We start from the raw sequence: 24,044 nt of genomic DNA, 5'->3' as shown, positions 1-24,044 counted from the left end.
CAATTAGGCCTCAAGCGACTCTTATGTATCTGAGATTCAGTGGACAGGCATTCTTTCTTACTATCTGGAGGAGATTATGTGCCGGAAATATTCTTTACCTGACTGCAGAATTTATTTGCTCAATTAGCTATTTAGTTAACTTGGTTTTTAAAAATTATACTTTTTTTTTGGCGGGGGGACACGTCTTACTTGGCTTTTATTTTGGCAGCTTGGATTTTTATACAATTTGACAGGTTGCGTTCTCAACACTGAGGAATATTTGCCAACAGAAGAAATACAAATGTTATTTCTTTCAAAACCATGATATTTTGCTCATGTGGCATATGTTTCTTTTAAGCAAAATAACTTCCAAACCTTTTAGCTGCCAATGATATCCTGAAATTCAACATCTCAAGTATTTCAGATCCCACAGGAATCGTGTAATACTGTTGTCAATGGAGAGGCAAATGAAATAAGAGGAACCTTTTTTTCCCCAGCACCAAAACAATCCAAGGGACGCTTGCAGGGAGATTCTAAGAACATCTCAAAATCTGAAATGTTTGCTCTGAGCTGATGATAGACTGCTAACAATATCAGCAACGCTTATCGTTTTATAGTTTTCAAAATGGGTTCACATAATTTTTTTTCTCCATTTCCCCAACTGCTTATTTAAATAGGTACGTGATAAAAAGGACTTTGTGGTCAAATAAATTTGAAATAAACAGGCTTCTCAGCTGTAGGAATGGAAAGCCTTTAACACATTACTTTGAGTGATTTTTGAAAAGAGTATGGTACAGAACCTCCCGAGCCCACTAGAAAACAATGGAGCCACCCACGGAGCTCGCTTTGGAAAATTAGACTGCTTTTTCATCCAGAGAAGTGACGTTTTTTTTTTTTCTTTTTCATTCAAATGAGGAAATGGAAATGTTTTCCAAACTGGGATCACTACAAACTAAATCAATTTAATAGGTCCCAAATGGCAAAGAATAAAAGTATTGGATTAGGCTTTTATAACAAACATGAGTGTATAACACAGAACAGCATATACATATGTGTGCACACAGGGTCATAGTGTAAAAATGTGTCTTCTGTGGGTTGCAGTCACTGGGTTCAGTGGAGTGATCTACTTGGCTCCTGAGGCAGGATAGTGATCTGGGACGTCATGATCACCTTCCATTAATTTGTTGGTCAGATCAGTTTTTAAAAATGAGAATTTTTTTTTCCCTGTGCAGCTTCCTGTTCGGGGCTCTCTAATAAAGTGAATGTCCAGACTTTCACACTTCATGTAAGTTTTATGCCAAGGAAGCACCTGCAGAGGTACCTGCAGGGGGTGCTATCCTTGAGGCATCCCCTGCCTTTTCCCTACACTCTGCTGGCATTGAACTTAATAAGACGTAATCTGACCTTTCTGAGCCCAGTTTCTTCACCTACAAAATGGATATAGAACCCATGCTTTGGGGTTGTTGAGGGAATTAAACAAGATGATGTAGGTGAAGAGCCAGCATGTGGAAGCTACTACATAATACTACCTTTTTTTTTTTTCTTCTCATGTGTACCCACCCACTTCAGCAATAATTTATTTCTGTTGGCTAAAGACTTTGGTATTTTTTCTCTAAATCAGAATATTCTCAGCTGATGTATTGGCATTGGCCATCAGATCTTATAATTACTCAGATATTAATATATATACCAGTAACTATAAAACCGGAACTTCTCCCTCCATTTTTGCTAATTTACTGCCATCCTTACAGTGATAAAACTTCAAGTCCTTTTTGGTGCTTTCTTAAGCCAAATCCCCTGCCTTGTTCCTTCATGTCTTCTCTGGTTTCCACTCTTCATGCCCTTGGTTTAGAATGGCCACCTGACATCAAGATTACTGCTGTGAGCTCTAAATTGATTTTCCCAAGCTCATTTCTCCTCAGGTACTTACTCCCTGCCTCCAGTTTCATCTTTCCTAAGAATTCTTTTGAGTTAGTAATGACCCTATATGAATCTTGGAGTCATTGACAGTTGTAGGCAGATCAAAAAGGACTTTCCTAATATTTGTACTGTTTTACCACTGACAGAGTGGTTCTAATGGACATCATCTCTTAACCTTAACAAATATTCCTATTTTATAGATGAAGACACTGAGGCTCAGAAAAATAGCATGTTCATGTTTTCTATGCTTATGAGTATTTGACCAACGATCTAAACAGGTCCCTTGACTTCACTCATTTTCCTAAAGCTCCATAATCAGGTCTCCAAGGTCCTTCAAAGTTTTTCCCAGCTGAAATTCCAGCCTTATCTCCATGTATTCTAGTATTGCAGCCAAACTGGTTTACTCCTCATCCATGTTTTTATTAAGTACAGGAATCTGTAGTTCATTAATTTTCCCTGCTGGCCCAGAATGCCCAGCCACCTCAACCCTGCTTGCCCGCATTTCATTGGCATTTTTCTAGCCTTTAGTCCTGAAGATCTGCTTCCCTTTTGAATATATCTGCCATCTACAGGTTCAACTCATTCTTGTATTTTATTTATTTTTTTAAAGATTTTATTTATTTATTAGAGATACACAGAGAGATAGAGAGAGAGAGAGGCAGAGACCCAGGCAGAGGGAGAAGCAGGCCCCATGCAGGGAGCCTGACGTGGGACTCGATCCCCAGTCTCCAGGATCACAACCTAGGCTGAAGGCGGTGCTAAACCACTGAGCCACCCGGGCTGCCCCTCATTCTTGCATTTTAAAACTTGGATTGTTTTTACTTATTTATGAGATCCTCAACTAGAGAACTGTTTAGAGAGTGAATAATATCTTACTGCTTATCATATTCTCTACTATCACCTAATACGATTTTTATCACATAAACTACAAATATTGGTAGATTTATTTTGTGCTAAAAACTTAGGACCACATAGTACTTCATTATACAATTCCATGCATGTTAACCAGGGTTGAAACTCCTCATTTTGGTTCTTATTCACCAAACAAACTGGTGCTCTCTGAAGAACAGAATCAGCTACATAGAACCATATATATATACACAAAACACCACTAATCATAACCATGAGATGGGAAGAATTATTCCAGGAATTCAAAAGTCCAGCAAAACAGGGGAAACTAGTTCTTGTTGTACACACACTGTAGTTGAGGGAGGTACTTATGGTTTCCTAGGAATTCTTATGATTTAAAGTTTACAAAACATTTTCAGAATTTTCTGATGCTCCTGATCACTGGGAGTTAGGCCAGGGAGATATTATCTAAGTATCAGATAAGAAAGCCTCATGCTAAAAGTTAAGCAACCTGGCTTAATATCCTAGAGCCAGAAAGTAGAAATGCTAGGACTTGAACCCAAACATGCAGGCATTTCTAAGGTGAATTTTCAGATTCTTACCATGTGCAAAACACAGCTGTAGGCTAGGGGAACTAGCACAGTAAAGCATATAGCCTCTGCTCCTTTTAAAAAAATGGATATTTCTTTTTAAAATTTCAGGTTCATCGAAGTACAACTGACAAACAAGACTGTAAGGTATTTAAAGTGTACATTTGATATACATATACATTGTAAAAGTATCCCCCCCACCACCTATCTGGTTCCTTGGTGGCCTCACATATTGATAGTTTCTGTCCTTGAGAAACTTATAGTATAGGAGGCGATAGATTCATTTATTCATTTATGAGTTAAGCCCTTAACTGTTACTTCCAGGGGCTAGATAGTCAAGCGAGACAAGTGTCCTCCCAGCATGACGCATCTATGCATGTCAGAGAATCAGGTCCATTTCAAGGTACAATAGAGTACGAAGGTAAGGCCTGTCGACTGTACACCAACAGGCCTGCAGTCAAAAGATTTACAGAGGAAGTAACTCGAGTGGAGACTGTAAAGAGGAATGAGTGTTCTCCAGGCAGACAGGTTAGAGAACGGAATTTGTCACCGAAGGAATAAACTTCACAAAATGTAGAAGAGTTTTGAGAAATTGCTTGCAAGGTAGAGAACAGCAAGACTGCTCCAGCCTTTTGAACCAAGGGTAAAGTTTATCCTGCCTGATGAAAGCCACTGAAGTATTTTTGAACAGGGATGTGATGGCATTAGATATGCATTTTTAATACAAGGTGGAAAAACTAAGTGCTATAATTGGAGGTTCAAATAGCATTTAAGGGAGCATGAAGAAAGCCCTTTGAATGAAGTCCTCCTCCTATATATATTTTTTCATTTAAAAATAGATAGTAGGTATAAATATAGATAGAAAGTGAAAGGTTGCCTGTGCTTGTCATCTACCACCACCCCCGCCCACTCATTCCTAGATGCAGGTAACTACTATTTTTAGTTTTGCTGGAACCTTTTAGTTTCTTTGTATCTAGACCAGCATATAGAAAAAATATTTTTAAATTTATCTGCCCTTTTACTAAAGAGTACTATGCCACACATAGTTCTTCCCCTTAATAGAATTTCCATATCAGTCCTCTTAAAGGGGTGTCATCGTGTTGTTTTTTTTTTTAATAGCTACAGAATATTCTGTTATGTGAATGTTACATAAGTAGTTTAATCAGTTCCCTGCAGATGGACATTTGATTTGCTTCCATCTTTTGCTATTCTAAACAATGCTATATGAGGTCCCAGGCCAAGCATGTATGCATTTGGAATTTTGATAGGTCCTGCCCAACTGCCCACATTAAGAGTTCTTATTTTTTAATATTTTTATTCTTCAGAGTGGGAACCCTTGTAGGGCAGAGACTCTATCTTATTTAGTTTTACTTCCTCGACTCTGGCCAGAAATGATTAATATATTGTTGTTAAAATAATTCCTATTGGAAAGGAAGGAAGGTCATGTCCCCTAAAAGGGACATAATTGTTGGTGAGATATAATTAGATTTCCTCATTCCCTTAAAAGAAAATATATGGCAAGAGAGGACAAAGTGAAGTTTCAATCCACAAGGCCAGTGGACACTTCTCACCATATATTTTAGAAAAGATCAATGACTAAATTCTAGAGCTCTCAAGTATTAGTTTTACCACCTTGTCTTCTTTGAAGAGGAGAGAATATTTACCGCAGTCTTATTTGTAATTTTAAAAATTCTAATGAAAACAGCAATGTTGCCATGAAAAGAAATGAAGAGAACTTAAATGCATGTGATTAAGTGAGAGAAGCCAATCTGAAAGGGCTGCACGCTGTATAATTCTAACTATATCACATTCTGGAAAAGGCAAAACTATGAGACAGCAAAAAGATTGGTGGTCGCCAGAAGTGGGGTTGCGGGCCGGGAATGAACAGGTGCAACAGAGGATTTTTAGGGCAGTGAAAATACTTTGTATGACACCATAATGACGGATACATGTCATTATATATTTGTCCAAGCCCATAATGTATAACACCGAGAGTGAACCATAACATAAACTATGGACTCTGGGTATTAAGATGCATCAGTGTAGGTTCATCAGTTATAACAAGTGTACTGTGGGCTGCAGTGGGGAATGCTGGCGGTGGCGAGGCTGCGTGTGGAGGCAGGAGCTATATGGGAAATCTCTGTACTTTCTCCTCAATTTTGCTGCTAACAACAGCAACAACAAAAATTGCTGCTAACTTAAAAGCTGCTCTAAGAAACAGAGTCTTAATATTTTTTTTAAAAAGTGTTAATTCTTTAAAAGAGTATTTCATGTCCCTTTAGCAGTATTATTTTGCTGCAAAATCACTTTTAAAGACTTTAAAGTTTCCATGTGATACAGCCTCCCAGCACTACCAGTGGGACCAGACCATGTGAACTAGCTTTGCTCCTTTGTTTCTGGGAAAGACTGAGTCACGGAGTGTTCTAGCAACTGATTCAGGTCGCTGTTAGTCAGGGGCAGACCTTGGAACAGATGAGTATTTCTGATCACACTGGCACAATTATATACCCAGTTAAGCAGTTATGAATTCTAGGATTTTTCAAAAAGCTTTTCTAGACAATCTTCATTTTCTCTTCTAAATTTACCTGAAACCTTATGTGTTCTCTCTAAGTAATTCTAAAGCAATTTGTTGGCGTCAGAACCCCTTTGAAGCCCAGAGAACTTGAAAAGACTAAAGGCAAATTTAATATTTGCCAAGTTAGCTTTTCTTTACCTACTCTTCTTCATCCATTGTTGGTACAGTGCACATTTTATGCAAACGGAAACAGAAACCCTGAAGTCCTTACCAGCTGGCCCCCCCCAAAAATGACCTTGATTTCTTTTTTTTTTTTTGACCTTGATTTCTTCTCTTCAACTCCTCCCCCCTTTTTTGGTAAGGAATAACTCCTTTTTTTTTATTTTAAAGATTTTATTTCTTTATTCATGAGAGACACACACACACACACAGAGAAAGAGAGAGGGGCAGAGATACAGGCAGAGGGAGAAGCAGACTCCATGCAGGGAGCCCAATGTGGAACTCGATCCCGGGACCCCAGGATCAATCACGCCCTGGGCCGAAGGCAGACGCTCAACCACTGAGCCACCCAGGCGTCCCTCAACTCCTTTTTTTAAAATTTTATTTTTAAGTGATCTCTATACCCAGTATTGGGCTTGAACTTATAACCCCAAGATCAAAGAGTCACATGCTGTACTGACTGAGCCAGCCAGGCTCCCCTCTTCTCAATTGGTAATCCAGCTCAGAAGATAGTTGAGTTTCTCTCCGTACATGTGCAGATGCAAACAGTGCATTGCTTTTCACAAGTTATCTCCCAGCAGCCTATGAAATAATCGGATAGGGCAGGCCTTATTATTTTCTATATCAAAATGGAACTAGCATCAACACAGACAATCATTTAGCTCCAGTTCATGCTCAGGAGGCACAGACATTTTAGTAGGAAAAGAGATGCAGATACGTCTATACTCCCTGACAAGAGTGTCAGACTAGACACAGTCATTCTAAGCCTCAGTATCCTCAACTGTTAACTGCAGACATGAAGTCCTCATTTAGATTTACTTTCTCAGCAGCCATTATAACCCGCAGTTTATTGACTCACACTTGATATTCCTGGGAGTCTCCAAACAGATTGGTACACAGATTCAAACAGGGGTGTGAAATGACTGGCTGAAAAAATATATTATTAGGAGGAAAGAAGGATAGAAACCTGAGGTACGGGGACAATAAACAATTGGTGTATGTGCCAGGGTTTCTTAACCATGACCCCTGATACTCCATGGAAAATTTTGTATGTTATGCATTTGTGTGTATTTTTCTAAAAAGATTCTTGCTTCAGGTCTTCAAAAGGGTCTGAAAACCTTTTTCCGCTCCCAAATTGAAGCTGAGGGTGGTTTCTCTGGATTCTTTGGTGAGCAGGCTAAACCAGATTTTGTATCACATTTTATGTATTGTTTGTGTTAAATTTGCATTCCTAAACTCGTTTAAAAGCTTGGCTGGTGGCGCTAGGCTGGCTCGGTTGGAGGAGAGCTGGCTCTTGACCTTGGGGTCCTGAGTTCGAGCTCCACATTAGGTGTAGAGATTACTTAAATTTAAAAAAATAAAAGCTTGACTGAAAACTAAATACAAATCATTCTAGTGGCTTCTGTTAAAAAACACTCATTCTTCCCTGCATTCATTCACTTTTTCTTCTTTAAGCACATTCCCTCTCTCTTTTTTTTTTTACATTCTCTCTTTTTTATTCAAGTAGAGTTGACATACATTATATTAGTTTCAGGTTATGACAATGATTCAACAACTGTATACATTATGGAATGCTCACCATGATAAGTATTAGTTACGCTCTATCACTCTACAAAGTTATCGCAATATTTATGTAGATTTTCTGTACATGATTAATATTCTCTAGTCATTAAGCTTCTAATTTAATATGTTGAAATGATTTAGGATTTGGGATTATATTGCAATTATTTGTAGACCACAGAATTATTTATCATCTGAAAGATTTTTTAGCTGTCTCCATTGCTAATGAAAGGAGAGCATCTATCTCCATTTGAACAGCTCCACCTTAATTAACTCTGGCTTTAACAAGTCAAAACCACAAGCAAATGACCCAGGACCTTCAGCCTCAGCAAAGTCACCTTCAGGTTTTTTGTTTTGTTTTTTGCTTTCAACACACTTTCTAGCAGTTTGATCCTTCTTACTTTGTTTCTTCTAGAATAATCTGGAAGTTTTAAAGCACCTTACTATTGACATATATTGATTTTATAAGTACATTTCAAAATGAACTAGTGTAGATATTTTTATAATAAAAATGCTGTATTATAGATGCAAAATGTTTGATAGAGTTTTGAAAAAACCATAGCTTAAAGATCATTTCCAAAGTAAAGGGAGAAATGAGGAGGTTTTAGTCAATGGGTACAAAGTTTTGGAAACACAGATTAATAAGTTCTAGAGATCTACTGTACAGCATAGAGAATGCAGTTGACACACACACACAAATAATAGAGGGCAGGAAGAAACTTTTGGAGGTAGTGGATAGATTTGTGGCATAGATTGTGGTGATGATTTCATGGATGCATACTTACCCCTAATCTCATCAGGTTGTAATACATTAAATATACACAGTTTTATGTATGTCAATCACACCTCAATAAAGTGCTTAAAAAAAGATAATTTCCATTCACATGTGCTTCACATTTTCTAACATATCTCTCAAGTATTACTTCATTTATTTCTCCAAACAAAGCAGGCAAAGCAGGCATCACCACTGCATTCTACAAGTGAGGACTCTGAGGCTCAGAGGTGGTGAGCCTTAGGCCACCTGTCTCCACTTAGCAGAAGTCAAGGTTAGTACTTTTGAATACAGGGCTTGGCCTCACCACCCACCCATCTCTTTTTTCTCAAGCTTCAGTTAGAGATAAACCTCAAATAAATCTTATTATCAATATATACTGAAAAACTACATATAGAATAAAATTCTCTAGACCAAATTTCTTAGCATTTTGAGGGGCAGGGGGAGCATGTGTCGTTGAGCAGTTTGATGAAGTCCTTCTCCAGATATTATTTATAAATATGTAGGATGAAAATACATAGGATTGCAAAGTGAACAAAATGTGTTAACTATAGTGATCAAGATGTTTTAAAATGTGTCACACTCTGTAACGCCTGGGTGGCCCAATTGTTTGAGTGTCCCACTCTTGATTTCAACTCAGGTCATGATCTTAGGGTGGTGAGAGTGAGCCCTACCCAGGGTCAGCTTAAAATTCTCTCCCTTTTGGGACACCTGGGTGGCTCAGTGGTTGAGCGCCTGCCTTTGGCTCAGGTCGTGATCCCGGGGTCCTGGGATCGAGTCCCACATGGGGCTCCCTGCAGCGAGCCTACTTCTCCCTTTTCCTATGTCTCTGCCTCTCTCTCTGCGTCTCTCATGAATAAAAAAATAAAATCTTAAAAAAAAATTATCTCTCTCTGCCCCTCCCCCTTCTAGCATGTGTGCTCTCTCTCTAAAAAAAATTAAAAAATAAAACAGGCGTAACACTGTACTTTATTAAGACATTAAATATCAAGATTAAAGAATAAGTGCAATGCCAAGTTTAATTGTGAAATCATGAAAATATAAATATTTCAAAATATCTGTGAGAATCGTAGAGGGATATGAAAATATTGCATTTCTGTTGGTGACAAAGTACTAACTGACCACTGTGACTTGTTGCCTACATTCACAATAAAAGGAAATGCTAAATTTCACTTAGAGAAAATGGAAAAGAAAGATGTGATTTTTTTCCCCTTCCTCCAAGTGCATGGGCCGCTGAAATCTGGGCCCTGGGAATAAGAACCTGTTTTGGACTCTCAGGCCATAGGAGCACAGTCCCTTCCCCAGGCTTCCAATGGGCAGCATCATTTCCTTTTCCCCCTTTTTAAATGGTGGGAAGAGCAGGGCTTACCTTCCAGGGTCTCGCACTGGACCAGGTTGATGTAGTCCTGCTGGGTCAGGAGGCTGGCCTTGCACCCACGCACCAGGCCTTCCAGGTAGCCATGGTCCACGTTGAAGTACAGCTCGGCTCCCTCAAGCATGGGGAAAGAGATCACTGCCAAGTGGGGCTGACACAGCTCTGGATCCTGGTCGGCTCCTGAAGATTTGCTCTAGTCTGGAAAAAAGTGTGAGCTGTTATGAGGCGCTATCAGGAAGAGATCTATCAGCTGATAGTCAGTACTCAGGGTTTTTATGACTAGTTTCCTCTGGTTTCTGTGGATCTCAACAGCATGCTCAGCCCTGTTTTCACAGCAACAGTGAATCAGCAAGACAAGCCAAGGAAACCTCCACAGGGAGAAGTAGAGTAGGAGGGAGGGAGGGTCAGGGCTCTGCTCTTTCCCTCCCAGAGCAACTGGCCCCCTCCCAGTTTTGCCACTGGAAGGCCTGAGACACCTCTGTGTTTTGGGAACATTCCTCCCTCCATCTGAGTGCCTGAGCTTTCCATTGTGAATTGCATTTGTCCTAAATTTCTTGAGGATTGTTAATATGAAAGAAGGGAGGGCTTTTCTTCTTTTTTTAAAAATTAAGTTTTGTAAATAGATCGGTTGTGAGCCGGCAATTTGAAGAATCCTGAGAAGCAAATTCAGCAATGCAGTTGTTTGTAAAGCAAATGTTTAGGAGCTCTTAACCCTTGCAAAGGCAGATAGTTGTTTACCCCCCAGCCCACCCCTCCCCCTGCCCCCGCCCCTTGTCCCCTGCCCCCAGCCCCAAGTCTGGGAGCAGAGCCCAGAAAGCAATCCTGAAGGCAAATACACAGAGCTGGGATCCTATAATAAGCCACTACCTTTGCAAAATGGGACCGTTTATAAGACACTCTCTATTTTCTTTTTCCCATTTAAACCTCACAGTCAATGGAACATATATCTGGGCAGATAGTATTATCACCCAAATCACAGATAAGAAATCAGATCTCAACATCCATGAGGCACCTCAAAATGCACAGGTGGTAATACAGTACGTACTTAATTAAGCCAGGACTTAATTATTGAGTTTCATGCTCCAAAAAGGAGTGCTTGTTCTTTTCTATACTTAGCTCAAAAACTGTGTCAAATACCTTGAACACTATTTTACATATATCGTAATTCACTTTCATATATATTGTGTTAAATTCTTAGTTGAATTTAAAGTGCCAGAAATTCTCTAGTCTGTCTCCGTATTTTCTTTTCTTTTTTTAAAAAATATTTTATTTATTCATAAGAGACAAGAGAGAGAGAGGCAGAGACACAGGCAGAGGGAGAAGCAGGCTCCATGTAGGGAGCCTGACATGAGACTTGATCCCGGGACTCCAGGATCACACCCTGGTCCAAAGGCAGATGCTCAACCACTGAGCCACCCAGGCGTCCCTCTGTCTCCATATTTTCAAACTGGGATAAGCTACATAAGATTGAATCACAATCACAAATTCTGCTTTAGTTGTTGAAAATCACAGAGTCAGACTTGAGTTAGTACAATGCTCAGCACTTGAGAGCATTTAATAAATAGTAGAAGTCCTTTTGACTACCATCCATCATTATCCAACCCTACCCCCAACATTTCCAGCATCTCCAAGCTCCCTGAGTATGTTTTAGGTTGAATCCTATGAACTTCTAACTCTTGTAGCTCAAAAAAGTGGTTGCCTGTCAGTAATTTTATACAGTTCAGTTTAATACAAACCCACAATTAAATAAATTATAAATCAAACTCATCATCCTCTGATTATTTTATTATATTATTATTTATGCACTTGAGATTAAGTCTACTGTATATATTTGGTAGATAATCTATATAATGGTTTGCTGCTGTGTATTCCTTTTCAAGCAAGGTTTAATGGTATCACTATTGTAGCTTGAAGTTGACCATGGTGAGAGTGATTAGAACATGGAAATAGGCAAATGGTACAAATCAGGGCTTGGTGATTTGTTGGTTGTGAGTAAAGGAGAGGCAAGGTTAGGTAGGGAGAGATAAATAGGGGGCTATGTGATCAAGCTCATGGAAATCCCCAAAATACTGAGGTGTAAGGAAACCAGAGATAAGGGAACAGAACAGGCTAGACCACCTGCCCTGGGTGGTGGGGTGGGGAGGGTGTCTTTTTTATGACAGTCATCTGTGACCAACAAAGAATGCCCAGACCTTAAAGAAGTAAGCCATTAGGGATCCCTGGGTGGCTCAGTGGGTTAGCGCCTGCCTTCAGCCCAGGGCGTGAACCTGGAGTTCCGGGATCGAGTCCCACATCAGGCTCCCTGCATGGAGCCTGCTTCTCCCTCTGCCTGTGTCTCTACCTCTCATGAGTAAATTAATTAATTAATTAATTAAAAAAAAAGAAGTAAGCCATTAAGGACGTTATCATGAGTTCTTAATCAAACCAAGACAACACAAGAATGGTAAGACCACAAGATCTCTAAATAAATAAGACTTGTCAGTGGAGGCCCACGTTGCTAACCCTGTCAGGATCTCTCTCACTCCTGAGAACTTTCTCTGTATTCTTGCTTAATAAACTTCTATCACTTTACTTGCTCTGCTTTGTCCTTGAGATTCATTCTTTGACTCCGTGAGACAAGAACCTCGCTCTCTCACTTCATTTGTTTGTCCAGGCTTGAGAAAATGTTAGTAATGCAAACTAAGCTTTAAAGTATGTGGTACCTCTAGCCATTACATTGTGAATTGTAAAATTTGGAGACATAAGTCTTTCAGTTTTCAAAGATGATTTTCTGATTTAACAAAGATAGCCCTCATGTAATAAGGAACAAGTGTAGTTCGGATACATGTCTTTACTGATTCACTTTCATCCTACTCTTTAATGTAAATAAAAATATCCAGCACCATTCATGTTGGAACTACATTTATTTTGTCAAACCAAAGATTGGCTACAGATACTCGAGTTGAACAAAGATCAAGGAAAGCATTCTGTGAAAATCAATCGATTATATGGAATTTACAACATGCAGCATTATTTCATTGTTATTTGTAGATCGGGTGGTACGCATCCTTTATATTAGTAAAATTTATAATAAACATATACACACATATTTTGGAGGGAGAGCCAATTGTTAAAACATTTATAGTACAACATACAATCCTCATAGTTTTGCCCAGAGCTATCTTTGCATGTCAACATGCTCAAAAAAGACTTTTGTGTATGTGTGTGTGTAAAAAGACTTTTACATTTATATGTAGAGCCAAGTTCCAATGACAGATACCGGGCGCTGTTCGTTGGCTGTAGAGCATGCGACCCTTCATCTCAGGGTTGTGGGTTTGAGCTCCATGTCCGGTATAGAGGTTACTTAAAAAAATATATTTTAAGGACTAAAAAACAATAAAAAAAAATGATATATGTCAACTTCCTTTTCAACTGCAAAATTCATGAATGAGGCAGGCCAAGTACTTCTTCACATTATCCTTCAAACTTGGCACAAACAAAAATGTCTCATTCCTGCTAAAGGTACTTGTCAAAGATGAAATCCAACTTGTGAGAGATGAGAGGGAACCCAGCACAGTGACATGTATCTGGAGTTTCTTTGTAAATCTGTCCCCATGGTGCAAACAAAAGAAAAATGTTTATTTCAGTGTTTAAACTACCAACGATGTTGAGGAGACCAGCTTGGACTGTGGCAGAGTAAGGGTGTAAGTAACTTCATCTCTAAGCACCAGTATTTCCATGTGTAAAATGAGCATAATAATACTTGCCTCATAGTTTATTGTAAAAATTAAGTGAGATAAAATCCTTAGAATGCTTAACCCAAGGGCCCCTGGATGGCTCAGTGGTTGAGCGTGTCTGCCTTTGGCTCAGGTCATGATCCCAGCGTCCCAGGATCGAGTTCTGCATCAGGCAGGTTCCCTGCATGGAGCCTGCTTCTCCCTCTGCCTGTGTTTCTGCCTCTCTCTCTCTCTGTCTCCCATGAATAAATTTTTAAAATCTTAAGGAAAAAAAAAAAAGAATGCTTAACACATTTAGGCATGTGTACTAAGTAGGTAATAAAAGAAACTCCTGCAATGGCTTCTCCTCTTCCTCCTGTTACTACCAACCACTGTTATCTTAACCCTGTACCACTAGATCCTCAGTCCAGAAACAGTTTTTTACTCACCTTTCTGTCTCTCAACTGCTAAGTAGCATAGCTTGAGGGGGGCTGTTTGCTGGAAGAAGCAGCACTGGACTTCTAGAATGACCTAACTTGCTCGTATAGTCGTTAGCTCTGCCTTTCTCTAGGAAACCCTGTATTTGGTAAGTGTATTATTTGAGGAATGAGGTTATCTTGGGGGGGGGGGGATGTTTACAGCATGATACATACATGTATATGCTTATCTATAAGATATATAAGATTTATTGTGACTTTCTCTCAATTTTAAGAGCTCTCTCAATCTTAAGAACTTTCTTTGCTTTTCTTTTTGAAGATTTTATTTATTTGAGAGAGAGAGAGAGAAAGAGAGAGCACAAGTGGGGGAGCAGCTGGCAGAGGGAGAGGAAGAAGCAGGCTCCCTGCCAAGCAGGGAGCCCAATGTGAAGCTCAATCCCAGAACTCTGGGGTCTCCACCTGACCCAAAGGCAGATGCTTAACCGACTGAACTACTCAGGTGCTCCATCAATTTTAGGAGCTTTTAAGTGTCATTAGCTTCAGAGCATTTAGAGGATCAACTTATTTTTCCAAGAAATAGAGATACCCCTTGGAGAGGTACAGTGTCTGTTGCCCTGAAAACAAAAACTTTCTTTCTAGATATAGTAGGTTTTTTAAAGGACAGTGAATAAGCAAAGGACATCCAGGTTGCTTCCCATGAATAGTCTTTTGGATTGTTGTGGTGCAACTGACTAAAGCAGGCCAAGGCCTTGCTAAGCTCTGAGGTAGTTCTCCAAGTGGACAGCCACACCCACTCCTGAGTGGTCCCTGGGAAGGCCTTGAGCGGTAGAGCGTTGGGTAGGATGCACCTTGGGGTGGAGAAAGGATGCCATCCTCAATGATCAAGTCAAAGGCCAAGTCAAAGTCTTTTCCTAAAGCTGTAGTACTGGTGGGTTGGTTTAAATTTTAAAACACTAGGTGTTCCATAAGAAGAATTATAACTACCATGTAAGCATCACCCAGCTTCAGTAATAATCCACTCACAGCCAATTTTGATTTAGCTATTCCAGGTATCAGCAAGCTTTTTCTGTATAGGGCAAGATAGGAAGTATTTTAGGCCATTGTGGGCCATACTGTCTGTTGTAACTACTCAACTATGCCATTGTTGCAGAAAAGCAGCCAAAGACTACACATAAATAAACAAGCATGACTGTGATCTAATAAACTTCATTTACAAAAACAGGTGGTGGGCCAGATTCGGCTTCTGGTCCATAGTTAGCCACCACCTGATTTACAACCTTGTCCACTCACCCCTCTCCCTGAATTATTTTCAAGTAAACCCAATATATCATATTTTTTTGATGCACAGATTTCAGTATCTCTAAAAGATAAAGACCCTTTTACAATATAATTATAATTCTATTATAATACTAAGGTTATTTATTAACATTAAATATCCAATGTTCAAATTTTCTCAACATTCTTTTTTGTTTTTTTTTTAAATTTGATTTGTTTGAATGAAGAGACATTACACTTGGTTTATATGTCTCTTAACTTTCTTCTAGGTATACTTCCCCTCCCATTAGTGCTATTTTTTGTTTAAGAAGCTGGGTCACATGTTCTATAGACTTTTCCACAGTTTGGAATTTGGTGATTGCACCTGAGGTGTTATTTAACTTGATGCTCTGTCTCCTGTAATTCCTATAAATTGGTAGTTAGATCTGGAAGCTAGGTCTTTTTTATGTTAGATTGTTTTGTAAGAACACTTCACAGTGGTATTGAATATTTCCATCAGCATGCATGTAACATCTGTCTCTCTCCCTCTTTCTGAAAAATTTTTCTTATTTTTAAGTAATCTCTATGTCCAACATGGAGCTTGAATCTATGATCCTTGAGATTAAGAGCTGCATGCTCTACCAGCTGAGCTAGCCAGGCCCCTCATATTTCACTTTTTAAAAATGTCATCCGCTATTTGTGATTATTACCTAGATCCATTATTTCATTTGAAGTAACAAAATGGGTTTTTTTGTTTTGTTTTGTTTTTTTAGTTTATCATTCTGTCTTCATTGATTAGCTGGACTAGTATAAAAAAGAAACTTTTAGTATCAACTACTGGTTACCCTTAGCATTCTTTTTTTCTTAAGATTTTATTTATTTGAGAGAGAGAGAGAGAAAGAAAGAGAGCATGAGTGGGGAGAGGAACAGAGGGAGAGAATCTCAAGCAGACTCCCTGCTGAGTGCAGAGCCTGATGCAGGGCTTGATCTCACGACCCTGAGATTATGACCTGAGCCGAAATCAAGAGTTGGGTTGCTTAGCAGACTGAGTCACCCAGGTACCCCTAATGTATAGTTCTTATATAGGAAAGTAGGATGAAATCTTAATTAACTACTACTTACCACTTTTCCAAATAATGAGTTTGTCACCTAGCCTCCTCCAAAAGTAACTGGTGTTTTATTTTAATAAAAAATAGTATTTTAATTTTTATGTATTTTTAAGATTTTATTTATTTGTTTGACAAAGAGAGACAGAGAGAGAGAGAGAGATAATGAGCAGAGGGAGAAGCAGGCAGAGAGAGACAGAGAAGCTGGCTCCCCGCTGAGCAGGGAGCCTGACCCGGGGCTCCATCCCAGGATGTTGGGATCATGACCTGAGCCAAAGGCAGATGCTTAAACAACTGAGCCACCCAGGCACCCCCAAAAGAGTATTTTTAATTTATTAATTTATGGATTTAAACATAGCATGTTCTTTTGCTATAACCCTGGTAGTCTTTGATAGCTTCCTTGCCTTCTGTAATGACAGGATGTTCCATGCTCATTTTGTACAATTTTTGCCCAGACTTGGAATCAGCCATTCCTCCCAAAGTTCTGGTTTAACACTGCAGTCCTTCCTGTGTGTTCAGAAAAAGGCAAACTCTCTGCAGTGTGGTGGGCAGTGCAGCAGGTGGTGTGATGGCCCCACGCTGCTCACTGGAAGCGAAGGTCAGAAACCAGGGGTGGCCGATTTCTAAGAGCAGATGTGCTCAGTAGAGGCAGTGCTCTTGCAGATGTGTTTGCCATTACCTTTCGTTAACATTCTCCTGCAGTACTTCAGCTTTTCTAATTAGACTTGTCAAAACAAAACAAACCCCCCATGTCAGCCCAAGAAAAACATTATCCTGGAAAAAAAAAATGAGTTTGAAAGCCACATGAACTGAACTCCTGTGTATGTTCTTCAAGAATCTCAATTTGATTAAAGTGAATTACGGTGAGAAAGAACAGAAAGCCTGTGACTGAATTCAGCACAGGAATGCTACAGGCAAACCAAGATTGCTCCCCTGACGTTGATTCAGAACAGCTATCGTGTTACCCGGCAAGAACACACTTCTGGTTTAACTTACCTCATATAAACAGGAGAATTTGCAAACTGTCATCAGGATCGTTGACTTTTCTGGGCTACTTCAGTGAGAAGGATTTTTTATGTTTGGGATTAGAAGTGGAACCATCTACATTTTGTTGAGTTTGGATAATTCAAAGTTGTAAGGGTATTTTAATATTTTCTTCTTCCTTTTTTTTTTTAAAAAAAGATTTTATGTATTTATTCATGAGAGACACAGAGAGAGAGGCAGAGACATAGGCAGGGGGAGAAGCAGGCTCCATGCAGGGAGCCCAATGTGGGACTCCATCCTGGGACCCCGGGATCACGCCCTGAGCCAAAGGCAGACGCTCAACCGCTGAGCCACCCAGGTGCCCCTATTTTCTTCTTCCTGAAGAGGAAACTAAAAGTATTTCAGGTGTTGGCTGGCTATGAAGTCTCTTCTGTCAGTGATTTGCAATGTGCTATCTGCTCTAATGATTCACCTTTTGTACTTTAACAAAATAATATTTTTGCTTCCATATATTAATTAAACCTATACCTAATACAGTACATGTCTTCCTTCATAATACCTCACTGTTCCTCAGTGACCCTATTTCATTTCTTATTGCAAAATTTGCTCTATGGCAAAAATTGTTAATCTGATTAGAAAAGAACAAAAATTAATCATCACTCATAGTATCCAGATACAATATTTACACAAGTGTAACTATGCAAAGTTAAAAAGCTCACAATCTTGGAATGGCTATTTGCTTCCAAAGCTTAAGGACACTAGCTAGTACTTTAATCCAAATTCCATATTCTGAGTAATAACCTGAGAAAGATGATCACTTCCTCTTACATTTTGTTCTTTTTTGTTTTCTTTTATGCTCATCAAAGCAATGCGTACTTCTTGTAAAACTTCACCCATTACAGAAATATATAAGATGAAATTTCCTCTAATACTACCCTGAAGAGATAACCCCTGATAATAGTTTGGGTGAACACTGGAAAAGGTTACTTAAGCTCTAAACTATTTGCCGCTATGGTGTCAGAATTAATTTTCCAAGGAGAGGATCATTTTGCTTTGCAACCACAAGAGGTCACCATAACATTATAGTAAGCCTCTTTTCATTTGCTTTACCTTACCTGTTAATTTTTTTCATTTGAAAAATGTCACATCAAAATTTAGACAAGTGACTTCCAGTTACTTATGTTAAAAGATATCTTTTAGACATCCCACTAATTTCAAGAAGTCCAACCATGACCTATCTCTTACTCCATTCTCCAAGCCCTCGTTGGTCTTCACAAATGCAAGCCTTTCTTTCCTTCTTTCTAGACTTTTTTTTTTTTTTTTAACTTTTTCAGCAGTTATTTCACAAACTGGATTGATTTGCCCTTTATATTCACAGCAGCTTATCTTGTCTTCAGCATCCCTGAAAGATGTTCTGGGGGACGCAGGGGAAGAAAATCTCTGTGGACAAACAGGTTTCAGAAATGCAATAGATAAGTATATCCCACCCTGGCCAAAGTGCATATTAACATAAAAATTCTCTGAGATGTCTTTTGGTGATTAAAGTTGTTTTACTTTAAAACAGCATTTTTCAAACAATTGGTTGGACCGTAGCTCACTTTCTTTGGGGAATTCATGCCTTTAACAACCTGAAGTAGCATTCTTCGGAACATTTGGGAAATTCTGATTTATAACATGAAATATTTTTAAATGTTTTAAAATTCATTTTGTACTATTATATGAACAATCTATCTGTAACTTGAAGAAATTTTATATATATATATATATATATGAATTCACATGTATTTTAAAATGTAACAACCTTACAATGTTTTCTTCTCTCCTGTAAATATTTGCCATTTTAAAATTTTTTCTATCTTGATAGCAAAGATCCCAGGACCTGTCTTGCTACAGCGGTAAGCTTATGGTAATTACATGAATGATGGAAAATTCACCACTAGATATAATAAATGGTATTATTATGCCAAGAATATATTTCTATGAGAAAGTATGAACTAAGGAAACTAAATTATTATAGGAAGAAAGGTCATTATTTTACATGATTATAAGGCTAGAAAAATGTCACAGAAGAAAGATTTATAGTCAGAAAAAATTTTAACTGATAAACCTTACAATCAGAATAGGATGGGACCTTGGATGTCATTTGATATAATGTCACACCAACTCCAGAAATAAGGAGGAACTCATGGCTTTTTGAAGCTAATCATTAAATTATCAGATATTTCCAAATATTAAAATATCTATTTCTTAGAAAAGAAAAACATGCTCCCATAGAACTCCAATCCACTAGTCTATTTCAGCAGGATAGGTTCCTTTTTTAAATATTTGGTTCACCAAATTCTCTTAAAAATTATTACAAAATGGCTCTTAAAAATATTTGAAATTATTTTTTTTTTCTGGAAAAGAAACCTCTTGATGTAAGAGTGCTTCAAATGCCACATGGAATAGAATTATAAAACATATAGGGAAGTGACCGAGAACGTGGGAACATAAGAAACAATCCTTCTCATCTTAAAGAAAGGGAAGCTCAGCTTCTAAAGAGTTAACAATAAAAAAAAAAAAAAAAACAGACATGAGAAATCAGTAATGGCAGAACTGGATTTAAAACAAAGCTATTCTGAATTCAGGTTTATGATTCATTCCATTACTTTAAAAGTGATTTATAAAACTGTTCGTAATTTTACACAAATAGGAGTTTATTATTCAGTTGACCTTAGAGCTATAGTCTGCAATGGAGTTATTTGGGGAGGGGGGGGACACCCTATTTCTCTATTTACACCACTAGATGGCAGGTTACTAAATGACACGCGAAAAGCACAGGACCTCCTATAGGTCTAGAGAGGTAAACAGGGTCAATGAAGAGTGGTGACTTGCAAAGTCACCAAAGAAAGGAAGTGAGAGGATTTAGGTGAATGGGATTTGCTTGCTGAGAGTGAGGTCATCGTTTCCCCCACTTTACTTGGAAAGCAGTGAGAGCCAGTTCCAATGAGTCTTGCACCCCAGGACACAATTTACTTTGGGAATCTCACATCTGTGTGGTGAGTGGAAAGTGAGGAGGTGTTTAATCAAAAGTACTGAGGCTGATTTGCACGGTGCATTTCAACATCAGAATGTTTCCACTGTAGATGGCCTTTTGGAGTACAATGCAAGAGGCAGAAACAATAAAGGAAAAGCGCTGAAAGATTTTTACACAAATATTTTTTTTTTTTTTTTACACAAATATTTAAAATACCTTTGTGATGGCACGCTTAGCTGGCTCAGTCAGTAGGGCAGGAGACTCTTCATCTCAGGCTTAGTGCTTACCTGAAAAAAAAAAACAAACAAAAAAACAAAACAGCAATCCTGTGTGATGAAGGGGATGATGGAAGCACATTTCAGTGTCCTCCACGCAATGGAACCAAATATTCAATAATAAAGGAATGCTTAATTATGTGATAGAGTACATACATGATAGCATGCTGGTCAGCCATTTAAAATCATCTTTTAGATAAATACATGTTTTTTTGATATAGGAAAATAAGGATAGTGACAAGCAGAAAAAATGTTGCATTGCATTATATACACCATGATATTTTTAATAAATAATAAGATACAAACATGGAAATGAATGACATTTATATACATCTATAAGTTAAAGCTGTTTTCTCTCTCTCTCTCTCTCTCTCTCTCCTCTCCATCCCCCTCCTCCTGTGGTTGCTACCTTATACCCTTATTTCCCTGAAGGTAAGGCATTTGGGGGGGAGGAGTCTATGAATTAACTTTTTGTTATGAGTTATAGCACAGAATATCACTATGAATCTTTTTTTTTTTTTTTGGCTGTGAATCTTTGGTTTACGTTTTAATGACTTTTTAATTTGAATGCCTAAAATAGTATTTTCAAACTGTGGTTTGTAGACCATTTGCATTGGGTGCTTGTTATAAATGCAGATTCTTGGGCTCTTTCTCAGGCTCGATGAATCTGAAATTTGGGGAATGGTATTCTGGACTTTGCATTTTAAACTAGCTCCCTAGGTTATTTTTATGCATATTTAAGTTTGAAAATAAACGGGAATGGCTGGGATCAAGGGTGAGAAAAATGAGAGCAAAAATATTTGAACTAGTGAATGATTTTAAGCTTATTAGACTTCTTGTCTGAACTATTTTTCTGACAAATGGTTATATACTCAACATCTTAAAAAGCACATATGTACAGGGACAAACCAATGATGTAATTTTAATAACCTGAGATCTTCCCACCCGTCCCCCCCCTCCCCAGAAATTGACCACGTTAAAGCACCAGCATGATTTGGAAATTGAAGTGAATAAACCGAGAAAGAACGTCTTGAAAAACAAAACAGCGTTTCAGAAATAAATGCTGGAGGAATAAATGGAGGAATAAAATCTGGATCTAAACATTCTCTGCTATTCCTGAAGCCAAACAGCACCTGACACATTTGGACACCAGAAGAGTTGATAATAGAGTGAAGAAAATTAGTCTTGAAAGCTTTCACAGCTGGCTTCAGCTTGACCACAGGCTTGTCTTGGGCAGAAGGGCTTTGTCTTGCATTCTGGGCCTAATGTTTGGAAGGAAACTGTGACTTCCAATTTCAATCCACAGCAGGTTTCCCCAAAATGTTGGCGTGAAAACACTGGTCACAGACTAACAGTTGGAGAGAAAAGTTTTGCCAAGAATGCAGTGGACGGTGTTCTAGGAAGAGAAAGCTCTTTCCCTGGAGAGAATTGTAGGTAAATGAACAATATCTTGTAAGTGTGGAAATGCCTTGGAGCCACAAGTCAATCACGATCCAGGTTCTTTTCCCTGTTAACTTCTTTTAAAGAGTTTTGTTTGGCTTAAATAGTACAGCAAGGAAACCCAGGGCATGTTTCAGTAAATAGTAACAAAGCGTTGATTTATTTAAATTAGAAATCAGTCCCTAAGCCCCTGGTGTTTGAAATATTTATGAAAACTTTGCAAAAGTTCTTTGAGTATGAGTTTTGATTTATGTTTGTTAAAACGCTCATCTGAAAATGGCTCGTCTAGTGAATTCAAATACTGCTTTCGTTTCATAATGATTGCATTGACACTTGGCATCTGAGGCAGGCATGAGAACTGCACCTTGAGAAGTTCTTACTTCTGGGAACTTGACTGAGGTCCAGCCTCTGAGCTTTGAAATCCACTGCTGCATTTGCACAGAGGCCACTTGCTCCCCCAAGATCGGTGTGAGGGAAATACTAACACCTGTTCCTGAGAGATGGGGAGGGGGGGTCTCTTCTCAGCTGACTTTGGCTCAAGGACTTCCCAATGACTTTCTGCATGGCACTTGAGGACTCAACCTTTTTTGATGGCTCTTTTAGTTTTTTTTTTGGCTCCCTCCCTGTTTCCTTTTGCACAATCATTTCACCGAATAAAATTCTTGCACGTTTATTCCTATTTTGACATCTGCTTCTCCCAGAGTCTGGAATAACATGGTCATCTCTTTGGTGGTTTCTTTCTCAGAATTGCATTCTGATTGGAGGTTAAAGTGGTTGGATTTGAAGTGTAGGAGTAGAGATGCATTGGTGGTTGTTGTTGTTTTTCATAAATAATTTGGAGCTAGGAAAAAAAAAGAAGGGGATCCCTGGGTGGCTCAGCGGTTTGGCGCCCGCCTTTGGCCCAGGGTGTGATCCTGGAGACCTGGGATCAAGTCCCACATCGGGCTCCCTGCATGGAGCCTGCTTCTCCCTCTGCCTGTGTCTCTGCTTCTCTCTGTGTGTTCCTCATGAATAAATAAATAAAATCTTTTAAAAAAAGAAAAAAAAGAATATGGAACTAGGATCTAGACTGCAGTGATGAAAAGTTACAATATGTCCTACTCTGCCGAGATGCTGCTGGGAGTCGTTTATCCCCTTTGTATTTCCATTCTCCTCTTAAATATCTTCAATCCTCTTTGAAATTTTCATTCCTCTATCTCCTAGAAACTGCACATTTTCCTTGCAAGGGATTTTATTTGAAATCACGTGAGTTTGTAGTTATCTCAACTTAATTTTTTTTTAATTGTTTCTGTAGTTATCTCAGACCTTTGAAAAGTGTATAAGATGAAGTCCCTAGAGAACTGCAACAGAAGTAAATAACAGGGGCATCTAGGTGGCTCGGTTGGTTAAGTGTCTCACTTTGACTAAGGTCATGATCTCAGGAGTCCTGGGATGGAGCCCCCCCCAATTCAGTGGGGAGAGTGCTTCTCCCTCTTCTTCTGCCCCACCCCCCTCTTATGCTCCCTCTCAAATAAATAAAAGAATTACCTTTTAAAAAGATGAATATAAAAGGCTTACCATGGCAAAATCAAAGAATTTGATTACAAAGATATGGATATAAATATATATTTTTTTTTAATTTTTAAAAAAGATTTTATTTATTTATTCATGACACACACACACACACACACACACACACACACACACACACACACAAAGGCAGGCAGAGGGAGAAGCAGGCTCCATGCAGGGAGCCTGATGAGGGCTTGGTCCTGGAGTCCCACATCAAGTCCCCTTGATCCCGGGACTCCAGGAACAAGCCCTGGGCCAAAGGCAGGAGCTAAACCACTGAGCCACCCAGGGATCCCTATAAATATATTTTAAAATGTATAAACATACAGATGTACCTAAATTCATATTGATTCAGACTGATAATAGATTTAATTGGCTGCAGACTGAATCAACAAGTATTTATAGAGATCTTCCCTTTTTTTCTAACAGTTGGATGGGCACAGTGGTCTGGGTCCTCAAGAGACTTACTGTCTAGTTATGATGAGACTTGATCACATGAAAGAAGAA

At 38.7% G+C, this 24,044-nt stretch overlaps 1 protein-coding gene across 1 annotated transcript in view; it reads right to left on the bottom strand.

The window, feature by feature from the left end:
- The window catches only part of ATP6V0D2 (ATPase H+ transporting V0 subunit d2), a 42,221-nt gene extending 32,086 nt beyond the window's left edge, over positions 1-10,135 (bottom strand). The window contains exon 1 of the mRNA XM_025433651.3: positions 9,774-10,135. Coding sequence (XP_025289436.1) covers positions 9,774-9,903 — 130 coding nt within the window. The 5' untranslated portion in view covers positions 9,904-10,135. The remainder of the gene's footprint in view (positions 1-9,773) is intronic.
- Between the last annotated feature and the right edge of the window lie 13,909 nt (positions 10,136-24,044).

Source organism: Canis lupus, chromosome 29 (genome assembly GCF_003254725.2).
Source record: "Canis lupus dingo isolate Sandy chromosome 29, ASM325472v2, whole genome shotgun sequence".
NCBI classification, from domain to species: domain Eukaryota; kingdom Metazoa; phylum Chordata; class Mammalia; order Carnivora; family Canidae; genus Canis; species Canis lupus.
The sequence above is the reverse complement of the archived record's forward strand: the minus strand, read 5'-3'. Positions and strand labels throughout refer to the sequence as shown.